At 46.0% G+C, this 20,326-nt stretch overlaps 2 protein-coding genes across 2 annotated transcripts; both read left to right on the forward strand.

Moving 5' to 3' along the window:
* The first annotated feature begins 784 nt into the window (after positions 1–784).
* Positions 785–10,486, forward strand: AARSD1 (alanyl-tRNA synthetase domain containing 1). The gene is made up of 12 exons (XM_061175864.1): positions 785–902; positions 1,053–1,184; positions 2,969–3,128; positions 4,781–4,838; positions 5,248–5,404; positions 5,501–5,617; positions 5,859–5,989; positions 6,294–6,360; positions 6,557–6,648; positions 7,083–7,137; positions 8,275–8,369; positions 10,259–10,486. Exons 1-12 carry the CDS (start codon positions 864–866, stop codon positions 10,392–10,394), a joined length of 1,239 nt encoding a protein of 412 aa, XP_061031847.1. The 5' UTR covers positions 785–863; the 3' UTR covers positions 10,395–10,486.
* Positions 10,487–18,169: 7,683 nt separating this feature from the next.
* LOC133080825 (large ribosomal subunit protein eL43-like) lies at positions 18,170–18,643 on the forward strand. Its single transcript, XM_061176921.1, is given in 2 exon segments — positions 18,170–18,182; positions 18,324–18,643. Coding segments are annotated over 2 exon segments (333 nt in total).
* The last annotated feature ends 1,683 nt before the right edge of the window (positions 18,644–20,326 follow it).

A 20,326-nucleotide genomic window follows, 5' to 3' on the forward strand; every position in this document is an offset into this window, starting at 1 on the left:
AAGTAAGTCAGAAAGAGAAAAACAAATATCGTATGTATGTGGAACCTAGAAAAATGGTACAAATGAACCGGGTTGCAGGGCAGAAGTTGAGACACAGATGTAGAGAACAGACATATGGACACCAAGGGGGGAAAACTGCGGTGGGGTGGGGATGGTGGTGTGCTGAATTGGGCGATTGGGACTGACATGTATAAAGTGATGTGTATAAAATTGATGACTGATTAAAAAAAAAAAACAAAAAAACCCCAAAACATTATTAAGGGACTTGCCTGGTGGCGCAGTGGATAAGATCCCAGTGCTCCCAATGCAGGGGGCCGGGTTCGATCCCTTGTCAGGGAACTAGATCCCACACGCATGCTGCAACTAAGAGTTCGCATGCCACAGCTAAGGAGCCCGCCTGCCGCAACTAAGACCAAGTGCAACCAAATAAATAATTAATTTAAAAAAAAAAAAGAGCTTTAAAGAAAAATTAACATATGTGGCTTGCATTACATTTCCATTGGGCGGCGTTGCTGTCTATCCAAGCCAGTACCATCCCCACTTCGATCAGGCGGGCTTCCGCGGGGCCGAATTACGTACATCCCTGGGGTCCAACGGGGCCAAACAAAGTGCTATGACAAGTTCAGGCCGCAGTTTTGTTCTGTCTTGTCTTCTGGTTTTCTTCAAAGTCTTAAAATAGTCCCTCAACAACCCTGAGCGCCTGCACTTCGCGTTTTCAATAAATTTGCCCAAACCACACCCCGTTCTTTGCCCTTTTGCTTCTGCGCAGAGACGCGCCCGGAATGAAGAGTGTCCCGCTTCGCTCTCCGTCCGGCGCCAGGCGTTTCAGTGTGCAAGGTTAACAGCGTCCTGGGAGAGCAGCGATGGCGTTCCGGTGTCAGCGGGACAGCTACGCCAGGGAGGTGCGGCCGGCGGGCGGGAAACCTGATGCCCCGAGCGGGTGCGGCGGTGCGGGGAAGAGGGCGCAGCGTGGAGGGGGCACCGAGCTGGATTCAGTCCCGGTGCGCTGAGGGTTGGGGTCGGGGCTTACTCTCGCATCCTTCTCTACCCAGTTCACCACCACCGTGGTCTCCTGCAGTCCCGCGGAGCTGCAGACCGAAGGAAGCAACGGCAAGAAGGAAGTGCTGAGCGGTTTCCACGTCGTGCTGGAAGACACGCTGCTTTTCCCCGAGGGCGGGGGACAGGTACCAGGCCCGTCCCTTCCCCTTTTCTCCTCCCCCCTCCCAGGAAGCCCCTAATTCTTTCTGAGCAGGTCGGAAATGCTCTCCTGGTCCTCAGTCCCAGCTGTAATGAATACAGATGGAAATTAGTTAAATTCAGTTCATTTGTTCATTCAGCAGGTATTTATCAACAAATAGTTATCTGTCCGTAACAAATGCTAGGTACTAATTCAAGCTCTAAGGATAAAAGCTGAACAAGAAAGTGTCTCTGCATACGTAGAATATTTATTGGAGAAAACAGACAAAATGGTGAATAGATAAGTAGTATGCCGGTATGATAAATGCTATAAAGAAAATTAAAGGTCGAGGGAAAGAGAGTGATGGGATGGCCTCCTAGGTAGGGGGCAAGTTATTTCAGTTGAGAACTAAGTGAGGTGAGGCGGTAAGCCATTGACATTATCTAGTGGTGCTGGTGGGGGGGTGGGGAGTATTCCGGGGAGGGAGAATAAGTGCAAAGGACCTGAGGTAGGAATTCGATTAGGGTGTTTGGCATGGACTGAAGAAGTTTCCCCTGAAGGAGCACAACAGAGGGCAGACTTATCAGTGCTGTGATGGGGTAGGGGCAAGGTCCAATGAGAACATGGGAAAGGAGAATAATAACACCAGAGGTGGGCATTGTGGGAGAGGCTTTCCCAGCCGAAAGAATAGCACAAAGGCAGAGAAGCCTGTAAGAATCTGACAAGTCTAGTTAACTGAAAAATAGTCCCATATAGTTGGAGCCTCTGGTGTGTGTTGATGACAGGCTGGAGATGGCTTTGGAAAGGTAAGTGGGGGCCAGCTCAGAGGGCCTTGAAGGATGTGTTAAGGTGTGTGGACTTCATTCAGGAAGCTGTGGTGAGCCATGGAAGTACTTAGGTAAAGAAATGATGTGAGAGAACATATTCAGTAAACTTGATTGTGAGAAACTTCCAATTTTTCCCAGCATGGAGGTTTTCTGATCTGCTGAAGGAAAACCTGTGCCCTCAGGTATCCATAGCAGGTCTCATTTTATATATCACCTCTTCCAGGAAGTCTTCCCTGATTCCCCAAGACTGTTAGGTTCCTTTTCTTTGAGCTCCTCTAAAACAATGTACTTTTTTGAACTATGGCATGTTGTAGATCATATTGCAGTTGCCTGTTAGCATGTCCCTGTTCTTCTCCAGACTTTTCAGTTCCATGAGGGACCATGTCTTATTTACATTGTATTCTTGGGTAGGCACAGTGTCTTGTAAGCAGTTGATATTTTGTAATATTTGATATTTTTAATGAATATTTTTGAATTTAATTCTAGTAGCAGTGTAGAAGCTAGAGTGGAAGAAGGGAGAAAAATTCAGGTCAGTTTGGAAACTATTGAAAGATAAAAATCTAATCCAAGGCAATGAGAGTGAGGATTAAGTTTCTTTGGGTTTTACTAAAATTTTCGTTGCTGTAGTTACTTTTTTTTTTCAAATTTTATTTATTTATTTGTTTTCGAGTTCCATGTGCTATACAGTAGGTTCTCATTAGTTATCTATTTTATGCTGTAGTTACAATTTTTGTATTCATTCTGTTATTTTGTTCTGAAGAACAAAAGGTGTTCCAAGTGAAGAGGATAGAGAGAGTCCCCTCATGAACAAAGTGGACCACCTCACTTGGCATTGCTTCTTCTCCCTTAGGGAATCTCAAATTCTGGGTGTGTTTCTCACAAACATTTGCCAGAGGGTCTTTGTATCCAGGAGTTAGGGTGAGCCCTGCCTGCTACCACCGATTATTTTTACTTCTTTCCCCAGCCTGATGACCGTGGTACAATCAATGACATCTCTGTGCTGAGAGTGACCCGCCGGGGCGCCCAGGCTGATCATTTCACCCAGACACCTCTGACCCCTGGGACTGAGGTACAGGTCCGGGTGGACTGGGAACGGAGGTTTGACCACATGCAGCAGCATTCAGGTAGGTGGGGTGGGATGGGGCAGTTGCTGCGTGTGGGAATGTCACGGATGTTTGAGACGTGCTTTGGGTCCTCTAGGAGTTAACCTTTTGGAAGAGACAGACATATTCAGAATCAGCTCCAGTTCAGGCAAGATGTGATAAATGTTATAAAAGCAAAATGAGCAGTTAAAGTAAAAGTATTAGAATAACTGCTGGATTTAAGTATTACTAACTTCCCACTTGATATCTATATCTGTATATGTCTCATAGCCTTCTTAAACTCAAAATGTCCAGAATGGAATTAAAAAGCCACCCCCTCCCCCAGATCTGGTCTTCTCTTCGCCTTCAGTATGTTCAGTGCATGGCATCGGCATCCACCCAGTTGCTCAAATCCTGGAAGTCAGTTCAGACACTTCTTTAGGGGTAGCCAGTCAATCTGAGTCATGTCGGTTTATTTTCTAAATACTTCTCTATCTGCTTCCACTGTCAACACAGTCATCCGCGTCCCAGCTCTCATTGTCTCTCCCTAGCCCTCTGTAATAGCATCCCGGCTAGTCTCCCCATGTTCATTCTTGTCTCTTTGCAACCCATTCTCCACAAAGCAGCCAGAATATTTTTAAAAAATGAAAGCCTGATCAGGCCACTCCCCTGCTTTAAAGCTTTTCAAAGGCTACCTGTAGCTCATGATGAAGCCAAACGTCTTGCCATGGGGCACAAGGCCTGCCTGGGCTGGCGCTCATCTACCGCTCCAACCTCACCCGGTGCTCCTGCCTCCCGCTCTCTGCATCCTGGCCATGCTGGCCTTCTCTCCATTCCTTGAACACATCCTGCTTCTTTCCTCCTTCAAAGCCTTTGGCTCTCTTGTTCCCTTTGCCTTCACAGTTGATTCCTTCTCCTCCTCCTCCTCCTCGCTGTCATCGATCAGGGATAGCACTATATCTCTAGTGCCAAGCCCCATGCCTTGCACGTGGTAAGCACTTGATAAATTTTTGTTGAGTGAATGAATCTGGCACAATTAGAACTCAAGTTCAAATCCTGCCTCTGACGAGCTACTGTTGCCTTGGCAAGTTATTTGATTTCTCTAAACCTTGGTTTCCTCATTCAAGAAATGGCATCATAGGGCTTCCCTGGTGGCGCAGTGGTTGAGAATCTGCCTGCCGATGCGGGGGACACGGGTTTGAGCCCTGGTCTGGGAAGATCCCACATGCTGCGGAGCAACTAGGCCCGTGAGCCACAATTACTGAGCCTGCGCGTCTGGAGCCTGTGCTCCGCAACCAGAGAGGCCGCGATAGTGAGAGGCCCGCGCACCGCGATGAAGAGTGGCCCCCACTTGCCGCAACTAGAGAAAGCCCTTGCACAGAAACGAAGACCCAACACAGCCATAAATAAATAAATAAATAAATAAATAAATAAATAATTTTAAAAAAGAAGAAGATGCAGCTGTAAACTGTCACCCACGCTTGCTGCCCTCCCTTTAAAAAAAAAAAAAAGAAATGGCATCATAAAACCTCTTGCAGAATTCTCCTGAGGATTTTCAATAAAGTATCTCTCAAGAGTATTACCCAGTGCCAGGCAAGTCTTAAGTAGGAGAATTTCTGTGATGACATTGACATTGGGATCGTGTCACTCATGATCACTTCTCACTTCTCCCATCTCCTCCTCTTTCTGCTCAGGGCAGCATCTCATCACTGCGGTTGCTGATCATCTGTTTGGGCTGAAGACAACATCATGGTGAGCAAGAGGCATAAGACTAACTGTCAGGCATGGGTCCCTGACTGCTGGCTCCTTTCCTAGTAGTGAGTCAGGGGTAGGAGGATAAAAATCCGTTGTGCTCACCTGTTCCCCTCGAAGATGGGGTGGTGGATGACTTTGTGTTTTCCCTGAGAAACATCTCCCTTTGCTTAAAAAGGAACATGGACTTTGGAGCTCAGTGACCTAGGGGGTGAATCCCTTGCATGACCTTGATCATGTTCCTTATCACCCCTCACCTGTAAAGTGGAAATGACAGTCCCTACTTTGTGCCATTTTTGTGAGGATTAAATAACAGCATTTCCATTAACATGCTTTGTAAATGATAAACTTCCTTCTATTATTAATTGTCCCCATCAGCATCCTGTGACCACTCTACTACTTCTTGCAGGGAGTTAGGGCGACTCCGGAGTGTCATCGAGCTGGACAGCCCCTCTGTGACTGCGGAGCAAGTAGCTGCCATTGAGCAGAGTGTCAATGAAAAAATCAGAGATCGGCTGCCTGTGTATGTGCGAGAACTGAGCCTGGATGATCCCGGTGTGGAGCAGGTGAGGGGAGAGCCAGCAGGGTGGCTTCTGTAGAGTGGCCCTCCAAGGGCTCCTCATCAAAATTCAGACAGCCCTCCTCCCTCCCTTGCGTTCCAGGTGAGGGGCCGGGGTTTGCCGGATGATCATGCTGGGCCTATTCGAGTTGTTACCATCAAGAGCGTTGATTCCAACATGTGCTGTGGGACCCACGTGAGCAATCTCAGTGACCTTCAGGTAGGAGAGGAAGGGCTCTTGAGTGGGTGGGAGAGAGGGTGTCGGAGGTCGGGGATCACAGCAGGGCTGGGAGTGATAGAGGGGGACACCTGAGGGGTCCTGAGTGAAATCACTCCGTGTTGCTTCCGAGCCAGCGGGGAGGTCTTGATCTCTCCTACCCTTGGGTCCAACACCTGCTGCGGTTTATGTGTGTGTGTGTGTGTGTGTGTGTGTGTGTGTTTTACTTCCTTGCCTCATGTAGGTCATTAAAATCCTGGGGTCTGAGAAGGGGAAAAAGAACAAAACCAACGTGACCTTTCTGGCTGGGAATCGGGTGCTGAAGTGGATGGAGAAGAGTCACAGCACTGAGAAAGCACTGACAGCTCTGCTGAAGTACGCCCCCTTCCACTGCCTCCTTTTCTCAGCGCCTGGGCAGCCCGGAGCTTAGCCTTCCCACCTGTACGGCAGACAGAATACTCTATCTTTAGGGGTAGGATGCGGTCATAAATGCTAAAGTGCTTTGGATAGTCAGTCAGATGCACACAGAATGGTTTCTTCCTTTACATCCTCTTCCCCAACAGCCTGAGGCTTCCTTGGAATGTCCCCGGGTCCCATCAAGAAGGGCGCCATTGATTTATGCCTGACACCAAAAGCAGTTGGAAAACTGGGCAGGCCTCCACGAACCTTTCTCTTGCAGGTGTGGAGCGGAGGATCACGTGGAAGCAGTGAAAAAGCTACAGAACTCCAGCAAGCTCCTGCAGAAGGTGACTTATCCAGGGAGGGTGGCGAGGGTGTGGGCTCTGCCTGGAATAGGCTCCCCAGACTCAGCCCCTCCACCTAACTGGATGTGCAGCATGTTAGTGGGCAGTGAGTGGGGAGGGGAGGGGAGGGGTCGAGAGATGGTGCTCTCTCTGGTTACCCTTTCCCCACCTGTCAACTGAGTTATGGTATCCTTTTCAGAACAACCTGAATCTGCTCAGAGACCTGGCTGTGCACATTGCCCACAGCCTCAGGAACAGCCCGGACTGGGGAGGTGTGGTCACATTACACAGGTGAGGCCAGGGGTGCTAGGCTTAGGGCTCAGCCTCTCCCCTGTATGCAGTGCAGAGTGGGAGGCGGGTCGCCCCTGGTGTTCTTAAGGCTGAGAAGACCCGAAGAAGCGTGTTGCCTTGCAGATTTCCTGGGTTTGATATAACATCTTCACTATAACTTTCATTAGAGCCTTCCCTCATCTCCTTTGCCATCTAACAGGTCTCCACTTACCCGGGTGAATCCTATTTAAGGGAGACAGAAACAAACGCAAAACTTGTTATAACGTGCCGAGGCTTAGAAAGATGCCAGGCTGGCCCTCAGAGAGCACTCTCTTTCTCTGGGACTTTGCACAGAAGGCAGCAATGTGGCCAGCCTCACGAGGAGGAGCTGGGCTTCCTGCAGTTTCCTAGCTCCCCTTGCAACTTGGATCTGATGTCTTTGCCCTTTGTTTTAGGAAGGAGGGTGATTCTGAGTTCATGAATATCATCGCCAATGAGATTGGGTCAGAGGTAAGAGGAGCATGAGGTTCTCTGTCCGCCCCGGGTGGAGACCTAATGAGGGGCGTCAGGTTAGCCGAGGTCCCTCCGCATGAACACGTGAAGAACAGGGAACAGAAATTCATTCAACGCTATTTTCTCAGCACTGATTCTGAGCCAGGCTCTGTTTTAGGTGCCAAGCCTGGTCAATGGTATTGACCTTTCTGGGGCTGTGACATTTACCAGCTTCAGAGCTCCTTTTATCAGAACTGGAACTCCTCCATGCCACCCACATTTATATGTGCTGAGGGCTGATTTCAGAAATACGGGGGTTGGCTAGTTCCTTAGAAGGCCATCCCTTCAGTTTTCCTTTGCCTCTGGCTTCAGCCACCCGTCCCGGTCCTGACCAGAGCTTAGTGGTTTTCAGGTCTCTCTTTTGCATTCAGTCTGGAAACACTTTTGGGAATATCTACTCTGGGCCAAGCAGCGTGTGTGTATCTCTCTTCTTATTTCTGTGTAGAGAGTACGGATTCTCAAGGAGCTCACTCTTGAGTCTGGGAGACAACCGTGTATGCCGACATTTATAATTTAGGGTGGTCAGTGCTAGAGGCAGAGGAGCGCATTCCCTGAAAGGCTGGGGAGGCTTCAGGGGAGGGGCCTAGAAGACTGCTTAGCGGTCATCGGCAGACAGGGGAGCCGAGATGGCCAGGCAGAGGGAAACACGGAGGTTTCGGCGATAGCAGACACAGGGTGCAAGGGGCTGTGGGGGAGTGGGGTGACCAGGCTGCAAAGTTGGGCAGGAGTCAGATCATGAAAGGCATTTTATGCTTGGTCATGGTCAGCAGCCTTCTGCCCCCTTCTTAATATTCAACCTAAGTTCCTATAGCCACTCTCAAAGTTTCTTGTCCCTAGTGGGCCCCAGAGTGGAGGGGCTGCCTTACATTCATCAGGAACATCACTTGTGGTTTAGGAGGGAAAACCTGTTTTTCTTTTAATTGAGATATAATTGGTATGTAATATTGTATAAGGTGTACACTGTGTTGATATGGTATCTTTATATATTGCAATATGATAAAAGTCTGTTCTTGAGACTGAAGAGAGTGCAGTTTAGGGGGGATTGACTGCACGTCTTTTAAGTGTCAGGGCTCATCTTCTTGTCTTCCATCCTAGGAGACCCTCCTGTTCTTAACTGTGGGCGAAGAGAAAGGTGCTGGACTCTTCTTACTGGCAGGGCCAGCTGAGGCTGTGGAGACCCTGGCGCCCAGGTAATCTTCCGTGGACTGCTTTGCACGGGTGGAAGAGCCTGTAAGCCTAACCTACTAATAGCACCCTTGTCGGATGCAAAGCGCCACCACATCTGCATCTCATTTTTTTTTTTAAATAAATTTATTTATTTATTTATGTATTTATTTTTGGCTGTGTTGGGTCTTTGTTTCTGTGCGAGGGCTTTCTCCAGTTGCGGCGAGCGGGGGCCACTCTTCATCGCGGTGCGCAGACCTCTCACTGTCGCGGCCTCTCCCGTTGCGGAGCACAGGCTCCAGACGCGCAGGCTCAGTAGTTGTGGCTCACGGGCCCAGTCGCTCCGGGGCATGTGGGATCCTCCCAGACCAGGGCTCGAACCCGTGTCCCCTGCATTGGCAGGCAGATTCTTAACTACTGCGCCACCAGGGAAGCCCCTGCATCTCGTTTTCATTCGCATCACAGCCATGTGATGTTGCCTGAGCAGAAATAATGATCACCACCATCATTCCCGGTTTTACAGGTGAGGGACAGCACATTGTGTGCCTGAGATCTCACGGTTAAAGTGGCAGAACTGAGACTCGAGCCCAGGACTTTTGGCTCCAAATCTCACGTGCTTTGTGTTTTTTCTTTTAGAAATTGAGATTCATAAGTGATACATGAATACAGGTGCTGGATTCTCACTAGGCAGATGAAGCACCTGCTTAAGGCATCAGCAAAGCAGAGGCACAGACAAACTTGGGGAAAAAAATTAGGGTTTTGAGACTGAATCAAAAAAGGTAATGATGTAGTTATTATAGAAAAATTAGAATTGTGTTGGACTTTTTTACTCTTATATTATTTATATTTTCTTATTTTAAATTAGATATGGAGGTGGAGTGCCCTATATTCTTTCTGGCATTTAGGGTTTTTGAAGTCCTGATTGGCTCTGATGAATATGTGTTCATTGTAAAACACTGAAGGAAAACAGAAGTATTTAGAGCAGAGGTTCCTGACAGGCAGCCAGCTGTGGCCTATAGACTGGTTTGGCCTGTGTACTACTTTAAATTTTCAAAATTAGTTGCTACATTTTAAAATTAGGAGATTTTTACTTAAAAATAGAGAGTTCTAGCTTTTCTCAAAAAAGGAAGAAAAAAAGGCACACTCTTGCAACACTGGACTCACGTTCCTGCAGGTTAGTATCTACGAGGACGTGAGCGGGGGCTGCCTCTTCAGACAGCACAGGCCCGGCCAGTGCCATAGGCCCACCTTTCTCACTCAGCCCCAGTTGCTTCCCTGCTGTTCCCACAGGCCTTTGTGTCTACAGCTCTTTACTCCTAATTACACTCGTCCTGCTCCTTGGAAGTTGCCATAATTTAGCCCGTTTCTAGACACTTCTATTGTTTCCAGTTATTCACTCTTTTTTTTTTTTTTTAAATAATCATTAATTTATTTTTGGCTGCGTTGGGTCTACGTTGCTGCGCGTGGGCTTTCTCTAGTTGTGGCGAGCCGGGGCTACTCTTTGTTGCGGTGCGCAGGCTTCTCATTGCGGTGGCTTCTCTTGTTGTGGAGCACGGGCTCTAGGCGTGCAGGCTCAGTAGTTGTGGCCTGTGGGCTCTAGAGCACAGGCTCAGTAGTTGTGGCGCACGGGCTTAGTTGCTCCGCGGCATGTGGGATCTTCCCGGACCAGGGCTCGAACCCGTGTCCCCTGCATTGGCAGGCGGATTCTTAATCAGTGTGCCACCAGGGAAGCCCCCAGTTATTCGCTCTTAAATAAACACGGTACCCATATCTTTGTGCACATGTATAAGTATTTCTAGAAGCCATTTACTTTTTCTCTCCCCCCAGCCCAAGGGGAAAGCCTCAGGGCTGCCCTTGGTTTTCCTGTGACTTTTCCCTCAAAGACCCCCTCCCTGACTGTCTCTCTGCTCCCCAGGGTGGCTGAGGTGCTGGAAGGCAAGGGAGCGGGGAAGAAAGGCCGCTTTCAGGGCAAGGCCACCAAGATGAGCCGTCGGGCAGAGGTGCAGGCGCTTCTCCAGGACTACGTCAGCACGCAGAGTGCAGAGGAGTGAGGGCTCGGGTGCCTCCCTGGTTGTCCGTTGACAGCTGGCCTCCTGTGACCACAGAAGGAGTCTCTTGGACAATAAAATAGTTTGACTTGAAATGATTGTGGTACCATGTATATTTACATGATGGATATGAATTTATACAGTATATTCCAGTGTGCTTATGTGATCAGTGTCTTTGTGAATAAACAGCTTTATTTTTTTAAATTTATTTTATTGAAGTATAGTTGATATATACAATGTTGTGTTAATTTCTGCTGTACAGTAGAGTGATTCAGCTATACATAAATATACATTCTTTTTTATAATTTTTCCATTATGGTTTATCACAAGATATTGAATATAGTTCCCTGTGCTGTACAGTAGGACCTTGTTGTTTATCCATTCTATATATAATAGTTTGCATCTGCTCATCCCAAACTCCCAATCCATCCCTACCTACCCCCCACCCCCCACCCCTACTATGGCATCCACAAGTCTGTTCTCTATGTCTGTGAGTCTTAAACAGCTTTCTAATTCAGCTCCTGTTAGGCACACCCTATCCGTGAGTGTTATGTTGATGAACTGTAGTAATTTATCTAAACCCAGCTGCAGTCTTTCTTCATGTAGAAATGCAGCTGCCTAAGGAGATGTGAGTCAGGCCAGAGGCTCGGCTTAGGGCTTAGACTCACATCTCCTTGTTTTCTCTTATTTTTTTCCTTATTTCTTTTCCTAGTCTTGTGTTTCAGAATTAAAAGGTATCAATGACTTTGTAAATAGGTCAAGAGGGCACAAAAATATATAGTAGAAAGATGTTCCAAGTCTGCTATTGAGGTAGGAAAAGGATGGAAAAAGATACCAGGCAAGAGTAACCCAGAGAAAGCTGGGGGCATTATTAATATGAGGTAAATGAGACTTTAAGGCTATAACACTTTAAGAATCATTATTGGCCCTGCCCCCCCAGAAAAAAAAAAAAAAAAAAGGAATTCCCTGGCGGTCCAGTGGTTAGGACTCTGCGCTTTCACTGCTGTGGCCTGGGTTCAATCCCTCGTGGGGGAAGTAAGATCCCGCAAGCTGCACAGTGTGGCCAAAAAAAAAAAAAGATAAAATAGTTCTAAATTTATAGTTATCTAATAACAGCCTCAAAATACATAAAGCAGACATTGACAGATCTAAAAGGAGAAACAAATCCATAGTTGGTGGAAGATTTAAAGTCATCTTTCAGCAGCTGATAGAACAAGAGGAAGCATTATCTCAAGGTTAAGAGCATAGACTTTGGAGTTTCACAGACCTGAGTAGTCCTGGCTTCGTGCATCTATAGGTGGTAGAACTATAACGAAAAGCAAGGAATTGATTTTAAAAGTCAGGACAGCATTTATTGATACTTCTGGGGAGGGAGTGAAGCAGGACGAAGAAGGGACCCAAGGTGGGGGTGGGAGGGTGGTTTCTGGGGTGCTGGCAGTGTTTTGTTTCTTGACTTGGGTGACAAACATAGGGCTTTGCTTTATAATTATGCATTGTTGTCTACATTTATGATTTATTCCATGAGGTTATATTTCACAATTTAAGAATATAACTTAAAAAAAATCTGGTTCTGTTGTTTACCCGGGAAAGTTATCTTGCCTTTTCAACCTTCACTTTCCTCACTGGTGACGTGGCAGTAATAGGGGTGCCTCAATCTCTGTGGTGTTGGGAAGTAACATATTCAACTGTAAGTGCTCAAGAAAACACTGGATTCCCGGAGATGACCTAGAATGGGTATTTTTGATTACCTAATGTTCAGTTCCTCTTTACCTGCAAATCGAGGATTGGTTGCAACAGCAGGAGCAGCTGCACTTCCGCCACCTCCAGGTGAGCTGCATCCCTGGGCGGTGCCCCTGTGGATGGACGTGGGTGCAGGCACTTCCTATGCTTTCCCAGGTTATTTTGGAGCTATGATTGAGGCCAAGGGAGGCGTCTTTTGAACCCAGCAGCTGCCGGTGAATAGCTTCAGATTAGATGTCTGTCTCCTTGTTCACACAAGGACTTTATTCAGGTAAAATTCCCACATGAGGAATTTCTGCTGCGTTCCTGCTAGAGAAACAGGCAGGCAGGGAGCGTGGCTTCATAGAATTTGGCTGGATGGAATTGAGTGGTTACCTAGTGCAGTGGCTTTCAAACTTTTGTCTTCAATTTAAAGGAAGCTTTTCTTCATGAGTCTTACATATAACAGCCCAATTTGGAAATGGATGAAAGCTGTGTTGATCTGGTTGCAAAAAGGAGTGGAGGCTTGGAGTTTTGCAGGAGCTTAGGAGGGCCCTGAGGTACCCCCATGGAGCCACAGGGCACCATTTGGAAACCATTGATTTAGTGTAACTACCTTATTTTATAGATGAGAAGGTTCAGGGAAGTTAGGTGCCAATGGGTATATAATTAGTACCATAGGGCAATAAGCATCCAAGGTAGTTAAAAAGATTAGCTTCACATTTAACAAGTATTTTTTCATGTGCCATTCCATTTCAAAGTATACACCAATCCTCCCAAACAGCCCCTGTGTTCTCCCTCACAGGGCATGTCAGCTTTGATGTTTGTGTTGGTCCTATAAATCAAACTTATGGTTGAACCCTGGGTCTCCGGATGAGGTTATGTGCTTACATGTGCATGTGATATACCTCTGGGAAGTTCAGGGTGGATACAGCTCTGGTGGGGAATCATTTTCTCCTCCTGTGTCAAGAGCCCCTAAGGAGAGAATGACGGTGTCCAGTTAGTTTTCTCCCAAAGTGAAAGAAGCTAAAACAGCTTGTCTGGTAAGACTGAAAGCCACAAGGCAACCTACTTGGCAGGGACAGAAGTCCAGAGTCTGAGACTTCAGCTGGAGCCAGGAGGAGGATGAGTGGGAGAGCTGGGCTGCAGGCAGGTGGCCAGAAGGAAGAGAAATTTGAGTTTCTGAGGCAAAATTTAGGCACTGATGTTGCATCAGTAGGCTGCGGAGGGGGTATGAAAGGCATCAAGAGATTTTTTTAAAATGTATTTTTATTTATTTTTATATTTTTAAAAATTTTTGGCCACACCACACAGCATGTGGGATCTTAGTTCCCTGACCAGGGATCAAACCTGCACCCCCTGCAGTGGAAGCAGGGAGTCTTAAACACTGGACTGCCAGGGAAGTCCCTAAAAAACGTATTTTAAAAAAATTTTTCTCCAGCCCTGCCCCTGCCCAATTTTCCTTGCCAGAGACAACCACTAATTTCTTATATATCCTCTGGCAGTATTTTTTTCATAGATGTATATAAATCTCCCCTCTTTTGAAACATAATGTACACTCCTCTGCATCTTGCTTTTCTCAGTTAAATGAGTATCGTGTTTTAAAACATAACCGTAGTGTAAAAGTTATGCAGTACAAAATGGAATCGTTGATGAGAGACGGGGAAGTATTATTTGCTTCACAGAAGGGTTCCTACTTACAGAAGGACTCAGGCAGGATTCCCTTGAACAGAGACCCAAGGGAATTCTTTTTTTTGGGGGGGGGAGTTGTTTGTTTTTTGGCCGCATGGCTTGTGGGATCCTAGTTCACCGACAAGGGATCAAACCCGGGCCCCCTGCAGTGGAAGCATGGAGCCCTAACCACTGTACCACCAAGGAATTCCCATGAGTTCATTTTCTTGTGTGTGTGATCTCCCTCCCTCCCTCTGTGTTTCTGTTTCATCGGGGTGTAAGAAAAATAGCAGTGAACTGGGCTTCCCTGGTGACGTAGTGGTTAAGAATCCGCCTGCCAATGCAGGGGACACGGGTTCGAGCCCTGGTCTGGGAAGATCCCACATGCCGCGGAGCAACTAGGCCCATGAGCCACAATTTACTGAGCCTGCGCGTCTGGAGCCTGTGCTCCGCAACCAGAAAGGCCGCGATAGTGAGAGGCCCGCGCACCGCGATGAAGAGTGGCCCCCGCTTGCTGCAACTAGAGAAAGCCCTCGCACAGAAACGAAGACCCAACACAGCCATAAATAAATAAATAAATAAATAAATAAACCCAAAAGTTTAAGAATCCGCCTGCCAATGCAGGGGACACGAGTTCGATCCCTGGTCCAAGAAGATCCCACATGCCGCGGAGCAACTAAGCCCCTGTGCCACAACTACTGAGCCTGTGCTCTAGAGCCTGTGCTCCGCAACGAGAAGTCACCGCAATGAGAAGCCAACGCACCGCAACGAACAGTAGCCCCCGCTCGCTGCAACTAGAGATAGACTGCGCGCAGCAATGAAGACCCAACGCAGACAAAAATGCATAAAATAAATTTATTAAAAAAAAAAAAAAAGCAGTGGACTGGGGCCACCCTTGCTTGCCACCACTCAGGTGGGTTCTGGTCATGTGGGCTTAGAATGACCATATCACTTACTATCCAAACTTGGGGACTTCTAAGAGTGAAAGGGGTGCTCCACACATCTCTCCAGAACCACAAACCAGGTTGGTCTCGGGCAAACCCAGGATGTATGGTTTCCCTGCTGAGACTTTCCCTTACCTTCAATTTCTTGACCTGCAAGTGGGGATGTGAACACGGTGTCCTAAGAAAGAAGGAATTTTCTGAAATAACTCAATTAGGAAAATGCATCAACATTTGAGCTAATTATGTGAAAACAATAACTAGTTGTGTAAAGGAAGGGAAAATAAAGCAGCACATTTTGAACTGGTGATGTCATTCACACCTGTCAAAGGGGCCCTAATCCAATGCCCTGGGGAGAGGTACAGTTAGTATTCAAGGGACGGGGTGGATTATCTTTTGTGAGGTTCACCAGAAAATCAAGCAGAGTGAGTTTGATCATTTACTAGAGTAACATTAAATGAGGACCAAGAGAATAATAGGTATTAATTAGCACAAAACGTGGTAGAGTTTTAGGTACACATATACACACATAGATTGCATATTCTGCAACATTGCTAGAATCCACTTTTACAGCATAGAAATAGTGAGAAAGGGCTCCCTCTTGGCTAAGAAAGTTTTATGACTTAAGTACCCATAAATTGCTGAAGACAGATGCTGTGGCTCACACCAAGGTGAGGGTCTCCTTTGTAGCTATGCGTGCACATGTAGGTGTTGGATCAGATTTTAGTATGAAAGACAAAAGACATCAGATGAAAGCTGGACACAGAGCAGGAGACAGCCTGAATCCAGGCAGGCATCGTGCCTAAATGTCCTGTAGCTCCACCCCTCCCTTTAGTCCTGAGTGGAAACGAGAGAGCCAGCCAAGTTATGCTAGAATGCCAGGTCTTTTCCCTAATAAGAACTTAAATAAACTGCAGAGCCCTGCTGGGAAAACAGACAGCTAAACATACCCTAATGAAATATTCTTGCAGAAAGCTTCTGTGTCTCCCATTCCTTTCCTGAATTGGATCCAAACTATGACTAAAGTTCCTTCGACGGAGGGAAACCAGGGCTATTTGGGAAAGAGTGATGGAAAGTTTTCTTCTTTTTTCCAGAAAGGTCTGCACTTTCTGTGAAGACTACTGCTAGCAGAGTGCCAGACTCTCAATGTCAAGGAACAAGAGTGGGTCTTGGTGAACTGGCCGGTGTCCAGAGCAGAAGATGCGCTGATAGTGAGAGCCTTCTCTCTCTTTTGCTGAGCCCTTCCGTGAACTCCCTGCAGAAGCCACCTGCAGCCGAGGCCTCCTGTAAATATCCCTGCTCATCCTCAAACATCCTCAAAGCCAAGTGTTTCAGAATCAACCTTTTCTTCTGTGAAAATAAAAGTTCCTCTTTCTTCCATGTCACCTAACTTGTTTTTGTTGTTATTGTTGATTTGGGTATGTAATAAACCATCACGGAATTCATTTGTTCATGTATTCAGCAGGTATTTATTGAGATTGTAGTGTGTGTCAGACACTGTTCTAAGAACTGGGCCACACTGGTGGATAATACAGCTGTGGTCACTGTTTTCAATGGTATTTGAGGTCCTGGAGAAGAAAGGGGAGAGAGAAGCAAATAAATGTAAAATTATACATTCTGTTAAGTCAAACAGGAAAAGAACAGGGTGACATGAGAGAATAATGGGGGGAGGAGAGCAGAGGAGGATTGTGGCAGAGACAACAGAGGCCTGAGTAGAATTTAGTCGCTCCTGGGCTTCAGTATCCAGGCCATCTCAAATACAGCAGTGCGCTTAATAGGCAAACAAAACTAGTTTATTCTAAGACAACTGCTGGTTTCCCTTCCAACCAGATGGTCATCGTTGAGCCCCTTCTTTATAGAAATTCTGGACTGCGAATTGTCCTCAGCCCCAGAAGGTGACAGGGTCTTAAAAAGGCTGATGGACTGAGTCATATATTTTGGGCACCTTTTACTTGGCTGTTACAAGGAGGCAAAGAATAAGACAGACATGAAGCTTGTGTTGCTCTTCACCCAAATGAGCCTCTCCCACCAATTTTAGGCCATTTCTTCTGGTCCCCAGAGGCCCACCTCCCTCCCCATTAACAGAAGGTAAATCCTGTGTTACACCCCAGCAAAAAGAGGGTGACAAAAACATAGTCTGAAAAACACCTCACAAACACAAGGAAGTTACATTGATAAAACCCTCTGCTAATTGCAGTTCCAAATAGTGAAAAGCAGACTTCAGTGCCACTGCCTAATTTTTATTTTATTATTGTTTGGTATTGCTTAATTATCGGTTGGTGTTAAACATATATAGTTCTGCCAGGCGTTGTTCTAAGCACTTTATAAATATCAACTCATTTAATTCTCAGAACAACCCCATGAGATGGATTCCATTGTCATCCCCATTTTACAGATGAGGATACTGAGGCACAGAGAGATAAGGAGATCGCCGGGGTCACACAGCTAGTAAATGGCAGGGCACAACTTTGAACCAGCAATCTGGCTCCCGAGCCCATCTGCCTAACCACCATGTTGTGTGGCCTCTGAGTAGCATAGCTAGTATATTTAAGTAGTTATGTAAGTATTCGTAATATACTTTAAAAGAGCACACAAATTATATATATATATATATATATATATATGACCAAAATCTTTTCTTTTATAAACTAGCATCTCTCTCATGGTTAAATAAGTGATTTCAGGACGGGGGCATTTAAGGATCTTAACGCTGTCTGGTGCTTTTGGCAAGGAAAAAGGATCAAATAAGCAAGCTATAAAGAGAAGTGAAAACCTTCCATTACAATGTTGCCATGTAGCTCCTAATTTTACCTCTGTTAGGGCAGGTACACACCTTATCATGCTGAAAGCCAGAGGGCCCAGAAGAGAAGCCCCTAATTCCCTACATTTAATTCTAAGCCTGTTTGTCTCCCTTTTTCTGTTACTCTGGGCTGTATTTCTATGAAGACAATATTCCATGTGTTTTACAAATGGTGCTTGAAAAAGTGTACTTTGCCTGTTTTGGATCCTTGGTGTGAGTTGAGTCAGGGATTTCCATTCAGCTTTGGAACAGGCTGAAAAGCTGTCTTGCTGGAAAAGTTCCACTGTCCCATTTTCCTTGGCTGTGTCTTTGCTGCCTGTTACCAGCAAGATTAACTCATCCTGAAGTTTTGCATGAAAACTAATTTTGAGTTTCTTTTGCTCTTGTCATTTGCGTCTTGCCCCAGACCAGAATTCTCTAGTGGTCTCAATCCCAACACCAAGGCACTGTCCTCTGTAATTTAACAGCAGAGGGTGCTGTGAGCCTGTGGTTGCCCAGGCCTCCGCCAGAAAAAGAAGATAAAAGAGCCTCCGCTGATTCAGCCAGCCTGAAAGAGGGCTTCTCATTGTCTTGGCCCCTTGTGGCTACTGAAGATCTTGCCTGGGAGACGTGCAGTAGTGAGACGTTTCTCGAAAAGCCAGCAGGGAATGAAGAGGCAAGGTGTGGCCTTCTGGAAATGATTTGTTATTTGTGTTTTTGAGTTTTAACCCTTCTCTGGTCAAATTGATGCTTGATATTTTATGCCCTTACCTTCATGAAGACCAGAGATTCTGAATAGTGCTGAATCCTAACTTAATTCAGAAAACAGCATCCGCTTTCTGGGCTCAGCCTTAGTTTGCAACGACAAGGCTAAATGCACTAAGGTCAGAATCATCAGTAAATATGGGACCTGTTTTGATGCCTCCGTCAGGAGAATGGTGAAGAAAATTGAAATCCGCCAGCACGCCAAGTACACTTGTTCCTTCTGAGGTGAAACCAAAATGAAGAGCTAAGTTGTGGGGACCAGGCACTGGGGTTCCTGCATGAAAATTGTAGCTGGTGGTGCCGGAACCTCCCAGCCCACTTCTGCAGTCACAGTAACGTCTGCCCTCAGAAGACTGAAGGCATGCAAAGGCCAGTAGAAGCTCCACCATTTGAAACATTGCTAGCCCATAATAAATAGCTTGATTTATGTAACAAACACACAAAACAGAAAACAGCATTCATTATTCCCATTTTCCAGGACCCCCTGGAAACTCCCCCTGAATTCCTCTATACTGATGCTATCAATGGCTGCAGTAAGACAACAGGGAACATTTCTTTCTTTTTTTCATCTTTTTGTAAGCTGAGACTTGAATGCTACCTCCAGGTTATCTCTCAATTTTTCTCAGTCTTCCTGAAATTCTGCATCTTTAACTCTTTTTTTTGTTTTTTTTCCAGCTTCTTGACATCCTACAACGTTTTTCATGTCTTGATTATTGACAGAAAGCAATAGCAACTTTTTGTATTTCTGGCTATTTCAGTTACCTTTGCTCTAAGCAAATTTGCTTTATAAGATATATTTTTATAAAATCCTTCACACCAGGCTTTCATGGCAAGATAGGCTAAGTTCATAAAATAACCTGATGGACACACTCAATTTGCTATTTCTGACAAGTGTAGAATATATCTATCTCGGAGAGCTGGCTTCAACTGTTTCTATGTGATTTCACAACCACAGTGAGAGAAGGGGCTATGGGGATGCAGAGGGAACTTGGGCAATGTGTGAGAAAAGTTGTGGTGGCAGACTGGCCTCTGATGGCATCAGCAATCACCCAGAATATAAACTTGTCAAGATTCTAGACCTGAACAAAGCAAAGATACTGCTAGACAGACAAGGACTCAGAAAGGTTATTGCCTGTGCTCCCTTTCCAGACAAACAAACAATATTTGATTTGATGTGTTGGATAAACTCCAGCCAAACAAGAGAAGAATTCAACAAAGAGGAAAACATAGGATATAAGAAACTGAAACTGAGAACTGCAGGGAAAGAAAAGCTGCTTTACGGGGCAACGAACATTGAAGAGCTGATTAGAAACATCTAAACAATCACAAAAGGCACACTGTTCAAGAAAGTCATGATCTGAAAATAAAGCAAACTATAGTTTTTAAATGACTCTGAGAACTGAAGAAGCAAAAGGAGCAGCATTTTCCAGACTACGAAGGCCGTGCCTCCTTTAGCTAGGTAATTCGGGGTGGGAGTGGGGAGTGGGGAGTGGGATTGACGGTTGCTCTAATTTTGTGAACCATCATTTTGGATTTATAATAGTTGCTAACCACAATTGTTTCCCCATGATGCACTTTGTTGTTTCTTTTAACTTTGACTACCTTTTATAGAATAGTTTTATAGGATCTTTTTAGGTGATGTATTCAAATTATTTACCAAATGCTGGCATGAGCCCTGACCAATTTCAACAAATATTTATTGAGTGCCTCCATGTGCCAGACATTATTCTAAGTGCTTGGAATACATCAGTGAACAAAACAATTCCTGCCCAAGTAGAGCTTACCTTATAGTGATGCAGACACATCAGAAACAATAAATCAGTAAGAGAAGACAAAAAAAAGGGAGCAGGAAAGAGAAGGAGGATTGGGAATGCAGAGGGTAGGAACAGGGAGAGGAAAGTAGTAGCGTGGATGGAAATTTTAAATCGGGTGGTCATGGAAGGCTTCATTGAGAAGATGAGACTCAGCAAAGACTTGACAGAGATGAGGGCATCAGGCAAGCGGGTATCTGAGGGCAGAGCGTGGGGGCAGAGGAGCAGCTGGTGCCAAGCCCTCAGGCT

The sequence above is a fragment of the Eubalaena glacialis genome, chromosome 19 (genome assembly GCF_028564815.1).
Source record: "Eubalaena glacialis isolate mEubGla1 chromosome 19, mEubGla1.1.hap2.+ XY, whole genome shotgun sequence".
Classification (NCBI taxonomy): Eukaryota; Metazoa; Chordata; class Mammalia; order Artiodactyla; family Balaenidae; genus Eubalaena; species Eubalaena glacialis.